The 22,391-nt window shown below is 66.6% G+C and overlaps 1 protein-coding gene across 1 annotated transcript; it reads left to right on the forward strand.

Annotated features, from left to right (window-relative positions):
- The first annotated feature begins 1,288 nt into the window (after positions 1-1,288).
- On the forward strand, positions 1,289-20,968 carry Ripk4 (receptor interacting serine/threonine kinase 4). Its single transcript, XM_048346209.1, is given in 9 exon segments — positions 1,289-1,511; positions 8,282-8,573; positions 11,656-11,804; positions 14,606-14,655; positions 17,303-17,461; positions 17,701-17,804; positions 18,944-19,211; positions 19,775-19,887; positions 19,889-20,968. Coding segments are annotated over 9 exon segments (2,382 nt in total). The 5' UTR covers positions 1,289-1,329; the 3' UTR covers positions 20,954-20,968.
- Positions 20,969-22,391: the final 1,423 nt, after the last annotated feature.

A 22,391-nucleotide genomic window follows, 5' to 3' on the forward strand; every position in this document is an offset into this window, starting at 1 on the left:
GGGGCGCAGTGGGGTGTGCCCGGCCTTGCAGCCGGCCACACACTGTGCCCTTTGTCCCCGAAGCCCAGGGCCCGGCTGGTGTCGCCTCCTCGGGGCTCCCCGTCCCGAGCACGCAGCAGACGCTCCATAAATATTTGCCGAGTGAAGCACAGATGATTAAATAAATGAAATTGGAGTGTTTTATTGCTCGGCTCCCGGGCTGTTAGTCACGGGCTGCAGAGCCCTGTGCGGGGCGAGACCAGGAGCTTCGGGGAGAAAGCCACCCGGAGCCGGGCCCCGGAAACGGGCGTGACTCACTTTCCAGTCGCTCGGTTCTCCCTCCGACAGAATACTGTGCGGTGTTTATTTCAAGTGATCTTCACTCTTCAAAGTGATCCCCGAAATGGCAGTCACACGGGGGGGGGGGGGGACAATCCAACTTTGAAACGACTCGTCAAGGCTAGCAGAACCACGGGAGCCTCCCTGGGTGGCTGGAAAGCAGGGCTGCGCTGAGCCCGGGGGGGGGGGGGGAGGGGGAGGCCGCGGGGATCCCCACTGTCCTACCTGGAAGTGCCGCCGGCCGGGCACCCCCCTCCTCCACTCGCGCTCTTCTGACACAACACACAGTAGAGGCCATGAGTCCTTAGTGCGCAAGAATGACAGGCAGGCGCCTCCGCCCCGACCCACCTACCCGGCCGAGGCTGGGGATCCCCCCCCCCCGAGGCACAAGGAACCCCTTTCCCTTGCCTCCCTCCCTCCCTCGCTCCCTTTGTGTGCGCACACAGTACGGAGGCCTGAGCTCGGGGTTCACGCACCGTCTCAGCGGTGTACCCCTCAAGGCGGGGGGCGGGGGGTCCTCTGCCACTTGGGGCACACCTCCTTCGACTTCCAGTGTTTTGCTGGTTAACTGGACTTTCTGCCCTGGCCGGTCCCAAGCCGTGGTCCCCGGGCCCCGGCCTCGTGGGCGGCGGGAGCGTCGGCCGGCGGGAGCCCCCGGTTCCGGTGTGGAGGCCGCGGGGACGGGGCGGGGGGGGGGGGTGGGAAGGGGCGTCGGGGGGGCGGGGGTCCACGTCCCGGAGGTGACGCTCGGGCAGGGCGAGGCCCTGGGCTCCGGGGCCGCACTCGCCGAGGGCGCAGGTTCTTCCCCCCCGCCCCACCGGCGCCCGGGCGCACGGGCGGAGCGCGCGCCGCCCCCAGCGGGCGTCCGGCCCCGGAGGGCGGCGGGGGGCGGGGCCGGGGCGGGGCCGGGGCCGCGGGCGGGGCCCGCGGCGGACGTGACGTCGCGGGGCGGGCGCGCACCTGGGCACCTGGGCGGCCGCGGCGGCGCCGGGCGGCTGCGAGACGCGCGCGATGGAGGGCGACGGCCGGGGCCCGTGGGCGCTGGGGCTGCTGCGCACCTTCGAGGCGGGCGAGTTCGCGGGCTGGGAGAAGGTCGGCTCGGGCGGCTTCGGGCAGGTGTACAAGGTGCGCCACGTCCACTGGAAGACCTGGCTGGCCATCAAGTGCTCGCCGAGCCTGCACGTCGACGACAGGTCAGCGCCCGGGCGGGGCGGCGGGGGCCCGGGCTCGGGGCGGGGGCGGGGGGGGCCGATCGGCCCCCGATCGGCCTCGGGGGGGGGGTCGGCCCGGGCGCGGGGAGCCCTGCCCGGCCAGGCTCGGGCTCCGGATCGGGTTGCGCTGGTTGGGGCGCCGGCTCCGGTTCCTTCCCCGGGGCGCCCGGGGCGGGGCCGGCGCGCGGCGCCCTCGGGTGCCGGCCGAGCCGTCCCCGGGGTCCGGGCGTCCGCCCGCCGCCCGCCCCGCGCTGCGCCCGGGGCCCGGCCGGCTCGGGGCCCGCCCGGGCGCTGCGGTCGGCGGCGGGCTTAGGGAAATTGCCGTGCGGGCGCCCGGGCTTTGTGGGTGTACTTAAGGCTCCGTGGGGCTCACTCGGTAATTTACGCTGCGGCACAAATTGGCGTAAGACCGTAATTATTTCGGTCGGAAGCCACCGGCCTGCCCCGGGCGAGGCGATCGCGGCCCCGGGGCGATTTCACGCCGACAGCTCCTCCGTCGGCCTCCCTCCCCCTTGCATGGCCCACCTACCCGTCCTTTCGTGAACTCTGCTGCCCCGTGGAAGCTAGAGTTCTATTTTACTCCAAGACTCATCCTGGAACCCCTGGCTTGACCGGGGCCCCCGGCTGGGACGCGGTGGGGCAAGTGCTCCTCGCGTGTGTGGGGGGGGTGGGGGGGCCTCTGAACCGCAGCCTCTCGGTGCGGTGGTGGCCATGCGTGTGTCTGGGCGTGCAAACCGTGCTAGGACTGCCATGTTCTGGGAGCGAGCCCCCAGCCCGCTCCTGTTCACTGTCACCAGCCGACAACGGTCCCCGAGCCGCTGGTGGCTTTTCCTGTAACCTGCAATCGCCGCGGCATTCCCGGGGAGATTGGCTGTCCGGTCGGTGGTCACCACCAGCTTGATGTTATCCCGGCTGTGTGTTTGAAAACCCTTCTCCCCCCCCCCCCCCTCGGCTCCGAGAGGGGGGAGGGCGCTGCGATTACCTTGGTGAAATCTAAGACATTTTGCACACCAGCCAGCAGTGAGATTCTTTAAGGGAAGACTCTGTGTACCCCAGCGTCTTTATGCCGTCGGATGTGGACGTGCTCTGGTTTTCTAGGCGCCGCAAGCTCCCTTCACTAGTGAATATCGTGACACTGTTTTCTTGTGTTGGAAAGTGCGTAAACAAGCACCGCCCGGGGCGGGCTGCGTGCGGGCAGTGGCCAGCCGGTGTTTCCTGGGCGGCTCGTCACAGGCTTCCCTCTCCACCCCCGGCAGTCACTGGGGATGTTGCCTTTCTTGATTGGAAAGTGTGTGTCCTTTAACTGGAAGTCTTTCCTGCTCTGCCCCAGCCGGGGCAAGTGGCGGCATGTCTGGGGCTCAGTCAAGGTCAGAGGAATTTTGCCTCCTGCCCAGGGCCTTGGGGCTGCTCGGGCTGGACCGGTGGCTCCGGAGCCCGGCTGCCCTCAGTAGCCGAGCTGCTGAGGTCCCTGCTGTGTAGGTAGCTTCGCGTTCCACCCGCTCAGCTGGCGTGAGACGAGGCTCAGGAATTTGCCTCTGTCAGCGCTGGGTGGTACCGGCGGGCTTGGCGGCTTCCTGGCCAAGCCGGGTTGCTTCTGAATCTTGAAGCAGTTGTGTTTTGCACAGTGCTTTTCTCGTAGCTGTTGGCCCTGCATTACCCTGAGAAAGGAGTGAGACTCCCGAGGGCCCCCCACCCCCCTCACCCCCCCCCCCCACCCTCCCTCCCAGCTCGGCCTTACCCTGCCCGTGAGAGGCCTTTGTCTAGGGGGACGGAAGTCATTTATGACTTTCTCCACCTGTTGCTTCGGTGCCTGCCCGTGGGTATGGGTGAGGATCAGGCCCATTTTATTGGCCGGGGCTGCTTGCTTGGGCCGGGATCTCGTGGCCCCCCATGGCTTCCCTAGCTCCAGCTATTATCTGCTCGAGGCTTAACTGGCTTGTCTCAGGCCCATGGTGCCCAAGACACTCACCCAGGCCTCTTGGGGCAGAAAAGCGTATGCCCAAGGGAGGCCACAAGCCGCCACCCATTCGCTGCACCCCTCTTGTTTCTGGGGCCAGGAGCCTTGGTTGGGGGTTGGGGTCGTGGTGCTGTGCAGGCGCAGACTCCGGGCCCCTCTGGCTGACTCTTACTTGGGCCCCCCACCGAGGCCTGGCTCCTTTGCCAGTCAGGTGAGAGCAGAGTGACCCCAAAGCCCCGTTCCTCCCCCACCCCAGGCCCCTAGCCAAGAGGAAGCTCAGAATCAAAAGAGCCTGGCCAGGCGACCGCCAGGAGCTGCTAATGCAGAATTGGGCCCTGGCTAGTCGGGGCGAGCCTGAGCAAACCCCGGGTTTGTAAGCACAGTGCTGACAATCGGACAAGCCTGATTCTTGTCAGTTTTAAAAATAGCAGTGTGGGAACCCCTCCGAGGCTCCCTGGGAATGTAATTGGGTTGGTGTGCTCAGGCTGGCGGGGGCTACGTCTTCGCCGGCTTCTCCAAGGTGCCTGTGTGCCCTGGCCCGTCCACCTCTCGGCCGCCCCTGGGCTTTCGTTCTTCCCGGCTCCAAGAACCTGTGTTCATGGGGAAGGGATGGGAAGCCCAGGGGACCTGGGCTTGCTTGGCTGACCCCCAGGTTTTTGGCTCTGGGATCTCTGAGTCAGCTGAACCTTCTCCCTCCTCCCACTCCATACCTCTACAGTTCCTTTCTGAAGGGATCAGCACATGCGTTTTCCTGGCATTGCTTATTTTGGGGGCGGGGGGTGTCCTGGGATGGGGTACACTTTGCTAACAACAAATTTGGAGTGTGGAACCCCCAGTTTTCCCTTTCCAATCTGAATGTGGGGGGGGGGGCTGTGGGCATAAAGGGAACTCTCTCCGTTCCTATTCGGAAGCCAGGTTCCCACCCCTTCACCTGGGCCCCGAGATAAGAACATGGCGCCCACCCTCTGGGACCGCGGAAGCAGCCTGAGCTACCTGAGCATCTGCAACGCTCCTGGGGGGGGGCTGTATTTTACATAATGATCGCCGTAGAAACACCTCCCCCCCCAGAAGCCTGAGTTCTTTGGGGGCTGGGGATTGTGCTGAAAGAGCTTGTCACCTTTCAGGCTTTTTAAGTTGTAGAAAGCTCCTGCAGGCTAGAGCTGGGGAGGGGGGTGTCGCCGTCCAGTTGCAGCTCGGCGGGGTGCCCCGGGAACCTCCAGAAAGACTGCGGGGTGAGCTCTCAGGTCTTTTGGCTTGGAGGATCGCGGGTGCCATAGGGTATGTGAAGTTTCTGTGAACTCGGGGCTCAGTTGAGGCTAGCATTACCCCTTTCCCAGCCAGCCCCGTGTGCCCTGAGGCTTTTCTGATTGTGGTCCTGTGGCCTGGAGGCGGGGGGGGGGGGGGGGGGGAGTCGCCCAGGGCTTCCTCCAAGCAAGCCCCGGGCAGAACTGAGCGCCGCACTCCCTTAGCACTGCAATCCAGCCCCGAAGCTCCTTCCTTTTCAACGGGGTCTGTGTCGCGGAACGGCCCTGGGGCTGGGAGGAGAACTTGCTAACAATGGAGAGGGGACGGTGATCATTGCCAGCCTCTGTTGACCATCACAGCCCAAGTCCCCGGCCTGTGCAGCTCTAGTCCCCCGGGCCGAAGAGCTGAGGGCTTCCACCAATGAGAGATTCATGATTAACTGAGTGGACTTTGTCTTGAAATACCTACCTGTGCTCCTTCGAGCTGGAGGGAAGGTGTCACCGTCTGGATGTTACTTAGGAATGGCTGGCTTGGAAGTGAATCCTAGCCGGTCCATGTCTCCAGCCCTGCCCACTGGAGGGCATGCCCCGCCCACTCGGCTGTGTGTGTGTGTGTGTGTGTGTGTGTGTGTGTGTGTGTGTGTGTGTTTGTGGTTCTGGTGCTTGGACTCAGGTCCTAGGAGCTGTCCCTGAGCTTTTTTGCCCTAAGCTAGTACTCTACCACTTGAGGTACATCTCTGCTTTGGGCTTTTGTTGTTGTTGTTGTTATGTCAGTTGTGGGGCTTGAACTCTGGGCCTGGGCGCCGTCCCTGAGCTCTTCAGCTCAAGGCTAGCTCTCTACCACTTGAGCCACAGCGCCTCTTCCAGTTTTCTGGTGGTTCATTGGAGACAAGAGTCACACAGACTTTCCTGCCCAGGCTGGCTTTGAACCACAATCCTCAGATCTCAGCCTCCTGAGTAGCTAGGATTACAGGCTTGAGCTATTGACGGGCTTTCTGCTTTTACCGTGCTTAATTGGAGGAGATAGGAGTCTCATGGACTTTCCTGCCTGAGCTGACTTTGAACTGCTATCCTCAGGTCTCAGCTTTCTAGGATACAGGTGTGAGCCACGGGTTCCTTGCCCAGCTCAGTCACTATGAAGGGAGGTCTACAGTGCCACCTTGCAGGAAGGGCCACCTGCAGGGCTGGATAGAAACTGACCACTTTCTGTGTTGTTGTTTTTCTTGTCAGTCACGGGGCTTGAACTCAGGGCCTGGGTGCTGTCTCTGAGCTTTTTCACTCAAGGCTACTGCTCTACTTCTTTGAGCCATAGTGCCACTTGCAGTTTTCTGGTGGTTAATTGGAGGTACCCGCTTAGACTGGCTTTGAACCATGATCCTCAGATCCTAGCTTCCTGAGTAGCTAGGATAAAAGGAAATAAAAGCGGGAAGAAAAGGGCATTATAGCTTTCGTTCTGAGCAAGACAGAAAAGGCACCAGCTGATAGCAAGTCCCATGGCGACACAGTAGGTATTTGAACTAAGGGCTGTTTCTTAAATTTATCCCATCCTGGAGTTTGAACTCATGGTCTCACGTCTGCTACGCATTTGCTCTACCATTGAGCCACGCCCATAGCCCCATCTGGACCGGTTTAACCAACCAGCCAAGTGGAGAAAGGAGCCCAGCCGTGTCCTTCCTGTCCTGCTTCTGTGACCAGCTTCCTTTACGTGACGCTTGGCCTGGCATCCGTCCGTGGATCGGCCTTTTCCTCAGACGCCTGTGGTTCCGCAGTAGGGCCGGGGTCTCGGCCGTGCCGGTCGCCGAGCCGGAGGAGGTCCCTGGGCGCTCTTCTTCCTGGCGGTCTCCAGCTCGAGGCTGCAGGTCTGGCTGTCCTGGGCCAGGCCCTAGGCTGGGGAGGGAGGGGAAAGTAGGGACTGGAACCTTGCTTCCCCCACAGGAGAACCCCTGTGGTGGGGGCTCTGGGGGCCCAGCTGTGCGGGAGGTCACCCCCAGGGGCCCGTGCTGGGCTCTGCACCCTGCCCCAGCTCCGGTGGCCGCTGCCCTTGGGGGCGTGTCATTAGAGCGCAGACTGTCCAGGAGGGGGGCTGCGTCCCGAGCGTTTCCTGCGTCCGCAGCGGGAGCCCCAGTGGCTGGCGCGGCCGCCGGCATCCAGCCCTCTCCCTTCAGTGCCTGCTGACTTCTGACCCCTGCCCTGGCCAAGAAAAAACAACAACGCGGCCCCGGGAATCTGTCAAAATACCAGGGGAGTGACCTCAGCCCAGGGGTTACCAAATGTTCTCTCTGTAGGGCCGGAGGGCGAATGTGCCGGCGGAGGGAGAGGGCATCTCTGGGAAGAGCTCCCGATGAGGCCGAGGGTGTGCACGCACGGAAGCCTTAGCCACGGAAGTGAACTTTGTGTGCGTGTGCCAGGGCGTGGTCTCGAACTCAGGGCCTGGATGCCGGGGCCCCTCTGTCTCTTGAGCCACAACTCCACTTGCAGCTTTTTGCCGATTCACTGGAGATAAGCGTCCGGTGAATTCCCAGCACCACAAAAACGCCCCCCCCCCCACCATCCCACCCCCCCAAGAAAAAGAATCCCTAGGAGTCCCACGGACCTCCACGCCTGGGCTGGCTTTGAACGGTGGTCCTCAGATCTCAGCCTCCGGAGCGGGGAAGGCGAACCTCTGACCTGCGCCCTGAACCGGCCTGGACAGCCGAGATTCCCCCCCCCCCCGGAGGTTTCCTAGAGCAGACAGCTCACGGACAGAAGGGGCCGTGGGCTCCCAGGTCCGGGCTCGGGCTCGGGTCGGGGTACGGGCGTGTATTTTGTGGGGCGGGGGAGTTCTGGGTGTCGGTAGCAGTGGTTCTACCGCACCGTGGATCTCCGGATACGGTTGAAACCACACACGTGCATCATTTATATTTTTTCTCTTTTCTTTTATTTCCTGCCAGTCCTGGGCGTGTCCCTAATCTCCTTTTCGCTCCGGGACCGTAGCGCTCTGCACCTCGAGGTGCAGCACCACTTCCGCATGTTCTGCGATTAATTGGAGATAAGAGCCTCCTGGGCTGTCCGGCCCTGGCGGGCTGTGAGCCGTGGCCCTCAGGTCTCCGTCTCCTGAGTGGCTGGGGTGACAGGCGTGAGCCCCGGCGCTGGGCGTGTTATTTATGTCTTAGTGGAATGGGAAGCGTGGCCCTGCCGGTGGCTTCGGGCCGCCCCTGCTGCGGGCTAATGCTTTTCTGTGTGCCTGAGTGGGGGGGGGGGCGACCCCAGCCATGATTGACTGGGCCCGTGGAAGGGTTGGGCTCACACGGGGGACTTGCGTGGGGTTCCTCTGGAAGATCACGAGCGGCTGTCCATCAAACCTAAACGGCTCCTCCGTCAACCCTGACCGGGTCGTGGTGTGTGTCTCCAGACACCGGGGGCCCCCACCTTACCACCACCCCAGGTGCTGTTGAGGCCGCGGACCCGGGAGGCCCCGCCCACGCCGGGGCCGGCTGGGTCCCGGCCGAGGCTCCGGGGGCGTAGCCCGGGCCCCGTGGTCTCCCCGCCCCTCACGGCTCGGTCTTTTTCAGGGAGCGCCTGGAGCTTCTGGAAGAGGCCAAGAAGATGGAGATGGCCAAGTTCCGCTACGTGCTGCCGGTGTACGGCATCTGCCGGGAGCCCGTGGGCCTGGTGATGGAGTACATGGAGACGGGCTCGCTGGAGAAGCTGCTGGCCGCCCAGCCGCTGCCCTGGGACCTGCGCTTCCGCATCGTGCACGAGACGGCCGTGGGGATGAACTTCCTGCACTGCATGGCCCCGCCCCTGCTGCACCTCGACCTGAAGCCCGCCAACATCCTGCTGGACGCCCACTACCACGTGAAGGTGACCCCCGGGGAGGGGGGCAGACTCTGGACCGGGGCGTCTGGGATTCCCTCAGGGATGGAGCTGGACGAGTTGCTCTTCCTGGGGAGGAGGACTTGCAGGAAGTGAGCGGCTTGCCCTCACCTTTCCCACCTTCTTCCTCGGAGGGGATCGGGGCAGCTTCCCTCCCCCCACAGAAAACGGAGGGTCCCGCGGGTCCCCGAGAGCCCGGCCCTAGCCCCCTCCCCCCCCGTCCCGCCCTTCCGTGCGGAGCGGAAGCCGGCGGAGGCCCGGCCCCTTGCTGCCCACTGGGCTCTCCCCGCCGAGTGGCTCCCGCGGCTGCCCCGCCTCACGCTGGCCTGGCCCTTCGGGGACCTGAACTCAGGACCCGCCCCGCTCCTCGTGGGGCCTGTGCGGTGCTCGCCCAGCACCCAGGCCTCGCCAGGGGACGTCGGTTTGCCCTGAGCAGAGGTGGCGAGGGCACTGCGGGGGAGGGGGGGCCCGGGCTCCTCCAGCATGCAGGGGAGATGGGGAATGAGGGGGGCGGCGTCACGGGGCGGGGGCGGGGGCGGGGGCAGCTGTCCTCAGCTCCCCTCAGCTCCACATCTGTCTGCCCCACGTGGCCCTGACGTTCCTTCCTGCGGGCTGGCAGAGCTTCCCTTCCGTTCCCGGGCTAGCCGGCTCCTGTGCCCTTGGGGTGGGCGGTGTCACCCCGGGAGCGTGGGGCGGGGGCTTGGGGGGGCGGCCCGCCCTGGAGTGCCCGGCAGGGCCTCACTGGGACTCTGCGCTCTTGTTAGGGGTGGGTTCCCTTGCCGGGCCCGGGGGGACGCAGCCGCGGGCTCTGAACACCCGGCTGGGGAGGGAGGGGGCGCTGACCCCCACCGTGCAGCCGGCCTTTGCAGGTCGCAGGGCCTGGTCTCCGGGGCGCGGCTCGGCGCCCCCTCCCTCTGGCCCGCGCCGTCTGGCTCTGAGGAGTCCTGAGCGCCCGGCTCGTCGTGACCCCGGCTGCTAAGGGTCAGTGCCTTTCGGCCCGGCCGAGCCCGGTGCTTCACGTCCGTCAGCCCTCGGGTTTCTGGGCAGTTCCCAGTGGACTGTGAGCCGGGCTTCCCTTCTGGAATCCTGAGGTAGGAGCTGCCCTTCCGCCCACCCGGCCCCGCGTGTCCCCCGCCCATGCCGCTACCGGCAGGTGGCACGGGAGGCCTGAAATGTCACAGCAGTCCCCCGTGGGCCCAGCGTACCAGATGCGCTTCAAGGGCTGACTTCCTGGTGCCATTATTCCTGTTCTTAGACTGCTCCTGCTGTTCAGCATCCTATAGGACGCTGGATGTCTGTGTTGGGAACCAGTGAGACGCCATGGTTTGGTTCTCAGGCTTTATTCATGCGCCCGGCTGGTAACTACCGGGCTCTGTGCAAAGCCCCGGCGCAGGGGGTGCCTGGAGCAGGGGGTGCCCGGCGCAGGGGGTGCCCGGAGCAGGGGGTGCCCGGAGCAGGGGGTGCCCGGAGCAGGGGGTGTGGCCCGTTGTATCCGCTGTGCCTCCCTCCGTAAGGCCCCAGTGGGCTGCGGTGCTGGTCCTGGCCGCCTGGCCGGACTTGAAGGTGGAGGGATGACGCTCTTGGGTGCTCCTGTGAGCCTTGAGCTCGTGGGGAGACTGAGTCATAAGCCAGCTGGAGAGCGGGTTTGTGAATCACGAGGCGTTTGCTGCCGGTCGCCGTGAGCTCAGGGTGAGTGGAGGAGAGACTGTGTCTCGCCCCCCCCCCCCAAGCGCACGGGTGATGCTAGATCTTTCTCACCACCGAGGGTAGTCTGAAGGTCTGTCACGGTGACGAGGAAGAACAGGAATGGGAGGCACCCGCGTCGAGCCCCCGTGTCCCCTCAAACCTCGCCCGTCGCTGGCCCTTCTCTCTCCGGACCTGTTCTTAGAGGTCCCGCGTGCTCCTGGCGGCTCTGCCGAGCGGGGCGGTGGCTTTCCCCTGGGGAACTGGCAGGCTCCCTCTCAGAGCCGGGGGGGGGGGGGGGGTTGGGGGTCTCCCCAGGCCGTGGGGGGCTTGTGGAGTGAACAGGACCAAGGGGGCTGGGATGGGTGTCCGGGTCTGCCCGGACTGCAGGGCCGGTCCTGAGGGCTGTCCTCCCCCATCTTCTTCTCTTCTGCTGTGCTGGGGGGGGGGGAGTCACTGGAAGAACAGCCACCCCCCACCCCCCCCACCCCCCCCCCCTCCGCCCTGGCTTTGGTCCTTCCTGCTGTGAGGCTGTGGAGACCGAGGCTCGCGGTGGCGAAGCCCTGACTCAGCCATTTCCTCTCACTGCTGGGGCGTGTCCCAGGAGGAGCCCGGGAGCAGATTAAAGGGCTTCCCAATCCATCCGCCTCGGAGGGGGAGAGAAAGGGCCCGCGGCACGCCCCTCGAGGAGCCCACCATAGCGGCGGAGCCCGGTCCGCAGCGGGGAGAGGGCGCCCTCCCCACGGGGGCCGGCCTGCCGGTGGTCCCTAGGACACAGTGCCCGGAGGCCACCCGCCTCCACCCCGGGCCGGGAGGGCGGCCGTGGAGGGCTCTGGGCGTGGGTGGCGGGGGTGCCTGCCTGGAGGGGTCAGCCATGTCGCTGCGGTACGGGGCGGCGCGGGGGCCCCCGGTGCCCGGTGCCCGGTGCGTGTTTTGCTCTTTAAAGCGCTCTGGAGGTGTGTGCGCTCTCCAGGGCGTGCTGCCACTTGCGCGGCCCCAGCTGGAAGGTTGCATAACCGGAGGCCCCGGCTCCGTCACGTGTCCGCGCCGCCCTCTCGGGCCCAGGGCCGCCTTTCTCCGGGGCTCCGTGGACGCTGCTCACGGGGGGAGAGGGGGGGCGCTTGTCCTCCCGTTCCTGAAAGTCGGTGTCTGCCCTCAAAGCACCGCGTTCCCCCCCCCCCCCACCCAGCACGCTCAAGTTCACAGCTCACGACGCCCCCGGGTCTGGCTCGGCCTCGGCCCCCACCCGGAGGCGGGCCCAGGGTGGGGGGGACCCGGGGGGCGGGCCCGGAGAGCTCCGGGGGCCGCGCGGCCGTGGGGGGAGGGGGACAGGCTGGCGTGGCTCCGCCGAAGACCAACGCCCCCTGCCCCCGCGGCCGCGTTGCAGATCTCCGACTTTGGACTGGCCAAGGTCAACGGGCTGTCCCAGGCGCACGACCTCAGCATGGACGGCCTGTTCGGCACCGTCGCCTACCTGCCCCCGGAGCGCATCCGGGAGAAGAGCCGGCTCTTTGACACCAAGCACGACGTCTACAGGTAGGGGCGGGGCCCGGGCGTGGGGGGGCGGGGGCCCGGGCGTGGGGGCGGGGCCCGGGCGTGGGGGGCGGGGCCCGGGCGTGAGGGGCGGGGCCCGGGCGTGGGGGGCGGGGCCCGGGTGTAGGGGCGGGGCCCGGGCGTGGGGGGCGGGGCCCGGGCGTGGGGGCGGGGCCCGGGCGTGGGGGGCGGGGCCCGGGCGTGGGGGGCGGGGCCCGGGCGTGCGCACCCACCCACCCGCCCCGCAGCCCGTCCGTGGGGAGAGCCTGCTGCGTGCCGTGGCCGCGGATCCGTGGGGAGTGACGCGCGCTGGGGACACCGGCCGCCCCTCCCCGCCCCCTCCACACGGCACCGGCCTCCCCCACCGCGCCGCACCCCGCCAACCGGGCCTTTCTTCTGGGAGGAGGAGGGGAGGGAGAGAGCAGGTGCGCGCCGCACCGAAGCCATCCGGCCCCGCCTCTCGCCACCGCCACTGTCTCTTCCTGGCAGACTGGTTTGACGAAGCCACGGTGCCTGCCGCCGTGCGTCCCCGGGGAACGGCCCTGTGGGTGCGAGTCCCAGCCCGCACGGGTCGGCCACGGTGCCTGCCACCGTGCGTCCCCGGGGAACGGCCCTGTGGGTGCGAGTCCCGGCCCGCACGGGTCGGCCACGGTGCCTGCCGCCGTGCGTCCCCGGGGAACGGCCCTGTGGGTGCGAGTCCCGGCCCGCACGGGTCGGCCGCGGTGCACGCCGCCGTGCACGGCCCTGTGGGTGCGAGTCCCGGCCCGCACGGGTCGGCCGCGGTGCACGCCGCCGTGCACGGCCCTGTGGGTGCGAGTCCCGGCCCGCACGGGTCGGCCGCGGTGCACGCCGCCGTGCACGGCCCTGTGGGTGCGAGTCCCGGCCCGCACGGGTCGGCCACGGTGCACACGGTGAACGCCGCCGTGCATGGCCCTGTGGGGTGCGAGTCCCGGCCCGCACGGGTCGGCCACGGTGCACGCCGCCGTGCACGGCCCTGTGGGTGCGAGTCCCGGCCCGCACGGGTCGGCCACGGTGCACACGGTGAACGCCGCCGTGCATGGCCCTGTGGGGTGCGAGTCCCGGCCCGCACGGGTCGGCCACGGTGCACGCCGCCGTGCACGGCCCTGTGGGTGCGAGTCCCGGCCCGCACGGGTCGGCCACGGTGCACACGGTGAACGCCGCCGTGCATGGCCCTGTGGGGTGCGAGTCCCGGCCCGCACGGGTCGGCCGCGGTGCACCGTGCTGTTTGTCTTGGCGTCGAGTTTCAGCTTTGGAACCTGCAGAAAGCAGTTCATTTCCAGTGGGGAGTCGAGTCGCGGGTCCCTAAACAGCCGCCGTCCGTGCAGGCCGTGGGCAGGCTCAGCTCACTCGCTCGAGGCTTTTATGTTTCCGTCTCTGGTTTTTAATTGCCGGTTGAACCCACTTTTGGTGTATCCAGAGTAATTTATCTTGTATTCTTACGGCTTTACATATATATATATATATATATATATATATATATAATCTTCTTTTGCCAGTCTTGGGGCTTGAACTCGGGGCCTGGGCACTGTCCCTGAGCTTCTTCTGCTCAAGGCTGGCACTCGACCTCTTGAGCCTCAGCGCCACTCCCGGCCTTTTCTCATTATGTGATGCTGAGGAATCAAGCCCAGGGCTTCATGCATGCTAGGCAAGCACTTTATCACTCAGCTGCATTCCTAGACTCTACACACACACGTGTATGTAAATGAATATGCACATATGTCTGCATATATATGTATGTGTATAATTTATGTGTCCGGATATTGGTGGCTCATGCCTATAATCCTAGCTACTCAGAAGGTGGAGATATGAGGATTGTGGTTCAAAGCCAGCCCGGACAGGAAAGTCTGTGAGACTCTTATCTCCAGTGAACCACTAGAAACCAGAAGTGGCACTGTGGCTCAGTTGGTAGAGTGTTGGCCTTGAGTTGAAAAGCTCAGGCACAGTGCCCAGGCCCAGAGTTCAAGTCCCGCAACACATATAGACACACACACACACACACACGCACACGCACATAAACATATATATGTTTTTATGTGCATATGTATTAAATTACTCTGGATATCCACATATATCTATATATTCAGAGTATGTTTATATATATATCCATATGTATATATATATATGTGTGTGTGAATAGAGAGAGACAGAAATACAGCTCAGCTACTTGCTTCCTGATCATATTTTCTGTGTACTTTTGGTTTGGGTGGAACTAGGGTTTGAATGCAGGGCTTTGTGTTTGACCCGTGCTCCACCCCCTCCCCCCCCCCCCCCCGAGATTGCTGTCCTCCTGTGCCATATCCCCTCCCCCCCCCCCCCGCCCCGCACAGCTAGGCCATGGCCGGCGTAGGTGCTTTGGTCCGCAGCCTTGTGGGGCTGTCAGGCCGTGTGGTGAGAAGCTGAGGTTGTGTCTTGGACGGTTGGAGCCACGGCAGAGACCAGCCCGCGGCTCCTCACGCGTGTCCTTCCTGGGCCTTGCGGAGCGCCGGCCTGTGCTGGGACCGTTCCTCCCGAGAGCCCAGCCCAGCGGCGGAGCGGGGCTCCACACCCCCCCCCCCCCCCGCCCCGGGCCGTGCTGCTGTCCGAGGCCGTGGCCCCGCAGGCAGCCCCAGCCGCTGGGCGTCTGAGCGACAAGCGATGGGTTTCCCCGGTGTCCCCCCTCTGGCAGCGTAGGAGCCGGCCTCTCCCTCCTCCCCGGGCCCGGGGCCGGGTACCAGGTCCCCCGGTCTTCCTGGAGGCTCCCGCACGCGCTCACGGGTGAACTCACATCTCTGCGTCCCTTGCAGCTTCGCCATCGTGATCTGGGGTGTGCTGACACAGAAGAAGCCGTTTTCAGGTGAGTGGCCCCCCCACGGCCCCCCGTCTCTCCTGAGGTGGTGGGGGGTGCGCTTCCTGTGCCGTCTCGGCCCCTGGTGGAGGCCCGGCCGCCCGCGCTGCCCTGCTCCGGGGCACGGAGCCGCCCCATTGCAGGCTCCGGGTTCTCCCTGCTGACAGAGCTCTTCCCAGTGTGATTTGCACACGCATGCGGGACCAGGCACACCTGAAGAGGTCCCTTTGTTATGGCCTAGTCCCTTTGTTATGGCCTAGTCCACTTTGGGGGGGGGGGAAGGAGGGTATAAAATACACCTAAAATTTCCTTACCTTTACCATTTAAAACGTGTAATTCAGCATGCCCAAGCAGCACCATTATCTGGTTCTAGAAGATTCTCATCTCCCCGGAAGTCTGTCCTCATTCCTGTTCTCCCTGCTCCCAGTGACCATGAGTCGGCTATCTCTCTCTGTGGAGTCGCCTCTCTTGGACATTTCCAGATAATTCCTTTTCCTTTTAGTTGCAAACAAACACGCATCCAGGCACCAGTGGCTCACACCTGTAACCCTAGCTACTCGGGAGGCTGAGATCTGAGGATCATGGTTCAAAGCCAGCCCGGGCAGGAAAGTCTATAAGACTCGTATGTCCAATTAATAAGAAGAAGAAGAAAAAATAGAGCCCTGCCTCACGTGGTAGAGTGCCAAGGGGAAAAAAAGCCAAGTGACAGTGCCACAGCCTGAGTTCATGTCCCAGCACCAGCACAATGCTACATGCACACACATACGTACACACATACATACACCCACACTATGCCAGGCGGTGCCGTTCTGCTCTCCCAGCACTTGGGGGTACTGAGGCGGGCGGGGGGGGGTGATCATGAGTTTGTGGACAGCCTGGTACCATGGGAGACCCAGCCCCAAGAAAAATAAATACACGAAAAGCAAAGCAAGGAGCAGTCGTGGCAAAGACACCATGTTGACTACCAAGAGTGCGGCTGTGCAGTGCGGACGCTCGCAAACCCCCCCGCCCCACCCCCAGAACATCCGGAGGTCACATGGGTGGACCCCCAGATCGCCAAGGACACTCAGAGGTCACATGGTGGACCCCCAGATCGCCAAGGACAAACGGAGGTCACACGGGTGGACCCCCAGATCGCCAAGGACACTCAGAGGTCACATGGTGGACCACCAGATCGCCAAGGACAAACAGAGGTCGCATGGTGGACCACCAGATCGCCAAGGACAAACGGAGGTCGCATGGTGGACCACCAGATCGCCAAGGACAAACGGAGGTCACATGGTGGACCACCAGATCACCAAGGACAAATGAAGGTCACATGGTGGACCACCAGATCGCCAAGGACATCCGGAGGTCATGTGGTGGGCTGCCAGATCTCCAAGGATAAATGAAGGTCACATGGTGGACCACCAGATCGCCAAGGACATCCGGAGGTCACACAGGTGGGCCGCCAGATCGCCAAGGACATCTAGAGGTCACATGGGCACTGCCAGATCGCCAAGGACATCCGGAGGTCACATGGTGGGCCGCCAGACCTCCACATCGACTCCGGTGCAGCGGGGAGCCGGTGTCCCCCAGGCGCGCACTGCTTGCCCTTGCCCGTGGAGCTGGAATACGGTGACTTGGGTGGCTTCTCGCCGCGTGGGGACGCGGTCCTTCCTTCCTTGGCCGGCACGCGCGTCGTGTGGCGTGCCCAGAGAGGCTTGGCCGTGCCGATCGCGCTTACACGCCAGGCCCGGGGAGGGCGCCCGCCGCTGGCCCAAGGACAGACGAGGGGCCCGGATGGGCCCCTCCACCCGCACCCCTTTTCCGAGAGTCCGCATCGGGGCTGTCTCCTTGCCCAGCGGGGTGCTCCGTGGAACCCTGTGCTCTGGGTCCTCCGAGCCAGCCTGCCCGTCGGGTAGTAACTCGTCTAATAGAAGCGGCGCCCAGAGCTGGCTGTGTGGTGTCAGCGTGGACGACCCCGGGCCTGGGGTGTCATTGCCTCCCCTCTCGGGGTGCGGGCGCCGGGAGTCCTGCGGGCCTGTTCAACCCCACCCTTGGCACGGAAATCCTCCCGGTGTCCCCTTCGCTTTCGTCTGGCTCGTGGGCCTGTCAGGGTTGGAAAAGTCTGCGAGGCGATGGAACTAACCCGCCGGGGCCGGACGTGGCCGTCGCACAGGACTCGACGGGAAAGCGGAGCGGAGTCGGTACGGGGCCCTGCCGGCGCCGCGGTGCCGGGCCGGCTCTCCACACCCGCCGCCGCCGCCGCAGAGGACGCGTTCGGAGCTGCCGGGGACACCGGAGGCTTCGGGAGAGCGCGCGCGGCTCCGCGGACCGCACGGGTTCAGTGGAGCGGGGGCCACCCGGGCTCCTTCCCACGGACGCTGAGCCGGAGCGATCGCCATAGCGATGGCAGAGCCCCAGTGACGGCCGTGGCGGCGGCCGAGCCTGGAGCCGGGCCGTGTGTGCCGGCGCGGGGCCGGCGCGGGGCTGGCGCGCCGGGCGGCACGGCCCCGGAGCTCCGCTGCTGGCTCTCGTAGGCTGAGCTGGAGATTCGCTGTGTGCGTGTGGCGCGTTGAGATGGGGGGGCGGGGGAGGCTCGCGGGGTCCCGACCTCAGCCCCCCGGGCGGCGGGGCGGCGCGGGCCTCACGCGTCGCCCTCTCTCCGCCGCAGACGAGAAGAACATCCTGCACATCATGGTGAAGGTGGTGAAGGGCCTCCGCCCCGAGCTCCCGCCCGTCTGCCGGCCCCGGCCCCGCGCCTGCGGCAGCCTCATCCGCCTCATGCAGCGGTGCTGGCACCAGGACCCTCGCCAGCGGCCCACCTTCCAGGGTGAGCGGGTCACGTGACCCGGGCGGGTCGGGGGGCCGGCTGGGGGGGGTGCCCGTGTCAGGGGGAGGCTGGGGGGGGTGGCTCCTGCGCGTGGCCCTGCCGGCGGGGCCCGGCTCGCCGCCTGCCGCGCGGGGGGGCGGGGGGTCTCGGGGTCCGGCGTCTTCTGTCACCGCGGAATCGCACGGACGGCGCAATCCGAGTCCCACGCGCTTCTCGTGTCTCCCCCCCCCCCCCCCAAGAGATCACCTCCGAGACGGAGCCCCTGTGCGAGAAGCCCGACGAGGAGGTGAAGGAAGCCGCTCCGGAGCTGGGCAGGAGGAGCTCCCCGCAGCCCCCCAGCGAGGTAGGGGTTTGCCACGCTAGAACTTTCCAGACCCTCCTCCGCTAATCCCTGCGGCTCTCCGCGCGGAGCAGGTCCCGCCTCCATCTGCAGGGCACGCGCAGGTGGGGGGGGGGCAGCGGTGGCCCCGCCCTGCCCCGGGGCTTGTGCTGTGCGAGCTGGGAGGGGGGATACCTGACACCCACAGAGCGGAGGTCAGTCAGAGGCCCCGCCCCGTGCCCCAGGGTGGGGGGGGCGGGGAGGCAAGGTTCCTCTGCACCCTGCTGTAAGAAGCTGGTCACTTTTTAACTGTTCATCAACGGTCACTTAGTTTACTTGAGAGCTGATAAGAGGTTCCCAGTGCCCGGCTAGCCGGGGTCCTTCCATGCTAGCCGGGTCCTTCCGGGGTCCTTCCGTGCTAGCCGGGTCCTTCCGGGGTCCTTCCGTGCTAGCCAGGGTCCTTCCGTGCTAGCCGGGGTCCTTCCGGGGTCCTTCCATGCTAGCCGGGTCCTTCCGTGCTAGCCGGGGTCCTTCCGTGCTAGCCGGGGTCATGCTAGCCGGGGTCCTTCTGTGCTAGCCTGGGGCCTCCCGTGCTAGCCGGGGGCCTTCCCTGCGGTGAGGTCTGATAAGCCAGCTCCACAGCTCGGCCTTATCTGGATCCGGCAGTTTCTCCAGGGAGATGGGTAAACATTGAGGCTCAGGTGAGAGTCAGGACAAAGGTGTTGGTCGCCGCTAGCAGGGTGGACCTGGCCCCCTGATAAGGCAGCCAGACCCGGCATGCCGATGGCACTCATGCCCCTCGGCACGCCAGGCCCCCAGGTCGAGTCGGTACGGCAGGTTCGTCAGGTCACGCTGCGCAAGCCGGCCCTTCCGAGCGGCCCCAGTCCCGCCGTCATGGTTTCTGATGGTCACCCCCACCCCTACACGGACCCCCATGCTGGACTCATACCGCGGGGCGGGGCAGGGGACCGGAGCCCCCCTTCCTCTCCGTCCTTGGCTTCCTTTCTCAGCCCGTCCCGTGCCGCTTGCCTCTTGTCCGGACAGTGCCTGGCCCGGAGCCAGGGCCCCGCAGAGGGCTCGGGTTGGGGAGTCTGTGTTGGGGAGTCTGCTCTTAGGATGTCTCCGTGAGGCCGAGAGGCCTCACCGTCCACCTTCCTCCCCAGGCGGGGCCCGGGTCCGCCCGCCTCCAGCAGGCCTCCGCCCCGCCCTTGGAGAACGACTGCAGCCTCTCGGAGCTGCTCTCCCAGCTGGACTCCGGGATCTCCCAGGCCCTGGAGGGCCCCGAGGGGCTGAGCCACGGCTCCTCCGGGTGCAAGCGCCCGTCCTCCACCAGCAGCGGCAAGAGGCTCTCGGGGGTGTCCTCCGTGGACTCCGCCTTCTCCTCCCGGGGCTCGCTGTCCCTGTCCTTCGATCGGGAGCCTCCCGCGGGCGGTGAGTGGCCACGTCAGGGGGCGGCGGGAGGGACGCGGCGTCCGGGTTCCCGCCTCGATGGCGTCGCGTGCTGGCTGGGGCTCTCGCTTCACCGAAGAATTCCGTTCGTGCTTGAACTCGGGGCCCTGGGCCCCGGTTGGGCTCGGGTGGCGAGTAGGTCTCGTCCTGAAGTACGCCGGGCCGGCGGTCCTGACACGAGAGGCCTCGTCCTTTGAGGATTATTCTAGAAAAGGTCCCCTGGGAGGTCCTGGGGGGAGGGAGGGGGTGACGGGTGCGGCGGACCGTGCAGGGAGCTGGGGCCTCCTCCTGGCTCCAGGACTTGGTGGGGCCCGTGTGCCCCCCGGAAGAGGCAGCTGGGGGGCGGCCCGGCCGTCGGAGCGTGAGGCTCCTGCCCGGGCCCGCGGGGCGGCCGGTCCCCCGCCCCGGCCGCTCCCCCATGCTTCATCCGAACCCCGGTGTGGGTGGGACGTGCGGCCGCCGCACCCCGAGGGCCCCCCGGGGCCGGAGCTTCTCCCGCCGGCAGCCGGGCCGCGCGCTGACCCCTCCCCCCCCCCGCCCCGCAGACCCGGGCCCCGCAGACGTGCAGAAGAAGAAGCTGGTGGACGCCATCCTGTGCGGGGACACGAGCCGGCTGATGAAGGTGCTGCAGCCGCAGGACGTGGACCTGGCGCTGGACGGCGGGGGGCGGCCTGCTGCACCTGGCGGCGGGGGCGGGGCAGGAGGAGTGCGTCAAGTGGCTGCTGCTCAACCACGCCGACCCCAACCTCGCCGACGGGAAGGGCTCGACGCCGCTGCACGTGGCGGTGGAGCGCGGCGCGCGGGGCGTGGTGGAGCTGCTGCTGGCGCGCAAGGTCCGCGTCGACGCCAAGGACGAGGACCGGTGGACGGCCCTGCACTTCGCGGCCCAGAACGGGGACGAGGCGAGCGCGCGGCGGCTGCTGGAGCGGCAGGCGAGCGCGCACGAGGCGGACTGCGAGGGCCGCACGCCCCTGCACGTGGCCTGCCAGCACGGGCGCGAGCAGGTCGTGCGGCTCCTGCTGCGCCGCGGGGCGGACGCGGGCCTGCGCGGCAAGGACGCCTGGCTGCCCCTGCACTACGCCGCCTGGCAGGGCCACCTGCCCGTCGTCAAGCTGCTGGCCCGGCGGCCCGGCGCCGGCGTCAACGCCCCGACGCGGCAGGGCCACACGCCGCTGCACCTGGCCGCCCAGCGCGGCCACTACCGCGCCGCCCGCGCGCTCCTGGACCTGGGCGGGGACGTGGACGCGCGCGGCCCGCGGGCGCACACGCCCCTGCACGTGGCCGCCGAGACGGGCCACACCAGCACCGCCCGGCTGCTCCTGCACCGCGGGGCAGGGGCCGGGGCGCTCGCCGCCGACGGCCGCACCGCCCTGCACCTGGCCGCCCGCGGGGGCCACCTGGCCACCGTGAGGCTGCTGCTGGAGGAGAAGGCCGACCCGCGGGCCCGGGACCCCCTGGGCCAGACGGCGCTGCACCTGGCCGCGGCCCACGGGCACTCGGAGGTGGTGGAGGCGCTGGCGGGCCCCGAGCTCCGCGACCTGTGCGACCAGCAGGGCCGCAGCGCGCTGCAGCTGGCCGCCCGGGGCGGGCACGCGCACACCGTGGAGACCCTGCTCAGGCGCGGCGCCCACGTCAACCTCCAGAGCCTCAAGTTCCAGGGCGGCCCCCGCGCCGCCGCCGCCGCCGCCTCCGCCGCCACGCTCCTCCGGCACAGCGAGACCTAGGGGCTCAGCCAGAGAGAGGGGTGGGAGCGACAGCGGGCAGAGGAGCCCGCGTCCCCGGCTGCCGCCGGCCCTCGTGTTGGAGGCGCCTCGCGCCAGGGGACTTTGCCGGAGCCGGGCCTGCGAAACGCCGGACGGTCCAGCCCGAGGGCTGACTCTAAACGCTAGCGCTGCCTTTGGAAGGCCGGTGTCAGCAGCGTTCACCAGGGGCGGGGTCCCGTCCCGACAGCCCCGCCCACCGCCCCGCCCCTCGCCGGAGCCCCGCCCACCGCCCCTCGCCGGAGCCCCGCCCACCGCCCCGCCCAGCCCCTCCTTAAGGCGCAGCTGGGGGCTGGTTCTCCGTCTGACGTGACACACCTGGAACTCCAGAGCAACCCGGGCAGAAGTCATTCACGAGTTCCCGGCACCTTCCGGGTGGGGCTTGCGGCGTGTTACGGACTTGGGGGACTACGCTTGTCTGGAGTCTTGGACATTGGTGAGGTGGTTGGTTGTCTGTGCCAGGGCCCCGCGCTTGGCGTCCTGGGGTTTGCTGACCTGCTCCCTGATACTCCCCCCCCACCCCACCCCACGTATGATCTGTGGTCCTGAGACAGGCCGCGTCCCTCGAAGCGACACGGATCGTGCCTTCCGCCTACTGTATGAATTCCTTGTAGAAGACCCCGCGTGTGAAGTGTGTGTGTGTGTGTGGCCCCGTGTGTGAAACAGATGGACGTGAACGTACCGTGTACGTGGATGTGCTTCTTTTCTATGACAGAAAGTACCTAACCGTAGAACTGGCTATGTTTTAATAGGCCTCTGTGTGCCCGCGCCGGCCCCCCGAGGCAGGATGGCCGGGGCTGTTTGCCAATAAAGCAAAGTGCACACCTACCCGGCCGAGGTTTCTTGTGAGAAGCAGTGAAGAGCTGGTTCTTGGGAATCAGAGGTCCGCGGGGGGGGGGGGGGGGGTCGTGTGGCTTGGAGATGCCTTTCGGAAGGTGGTTGTGGTGAACCGGGCCCTGGGCTGGGGTCGGGTGCGTGTGTGTGCGCGCGTGCGTGTGTGTGTGTGCGTGATCCTCCGCCCCAGCCACTCCTTTCCACACAGCGTCCAATGACGGGGGAGCCGGTCTTGCTTCAAGTTCTCAGCACCCAGGTTTGCTTTGCGTTGAGTGCTTACTGCTCTTGAGCAATTGCTTATTGCTGAAATACACGCGCTGGCCACCACCCACCCGTCCACCCCCACGCCGCCCACTCCTCCGCCCCTCCCCTCACTCAGCTGTTCATCTCCTCGCCTGTCCACCCGGCCTCCAGCCTCGCAGTCCATCCGGACCGTCCGTCTGCGGCGGAGCCGCGGGTGGACACGGGGAGTTGGCAAGGATGCAGGGAAGAGCCCCGGTCCCGAACCTCACCGTCCCCCGAGGCCTCCTGCCCTGACGCTGGGGTCTGCCGGGAGTCGCTGGGGACG

Source organism: Perognathus longimembris, chromosome 5 (assembly GCF_023159225.1).
Source record: "Perognathus longimembris pacificus isolate PPM17 chromosome 5, ASM2315922v1, whole genome shotgun sequence".
NCBI lineage: Eukaryota > Metazoa > Chordata > Mammalia > Rodentia > Heteromyidae > Perognathus > Perognathus longimembris.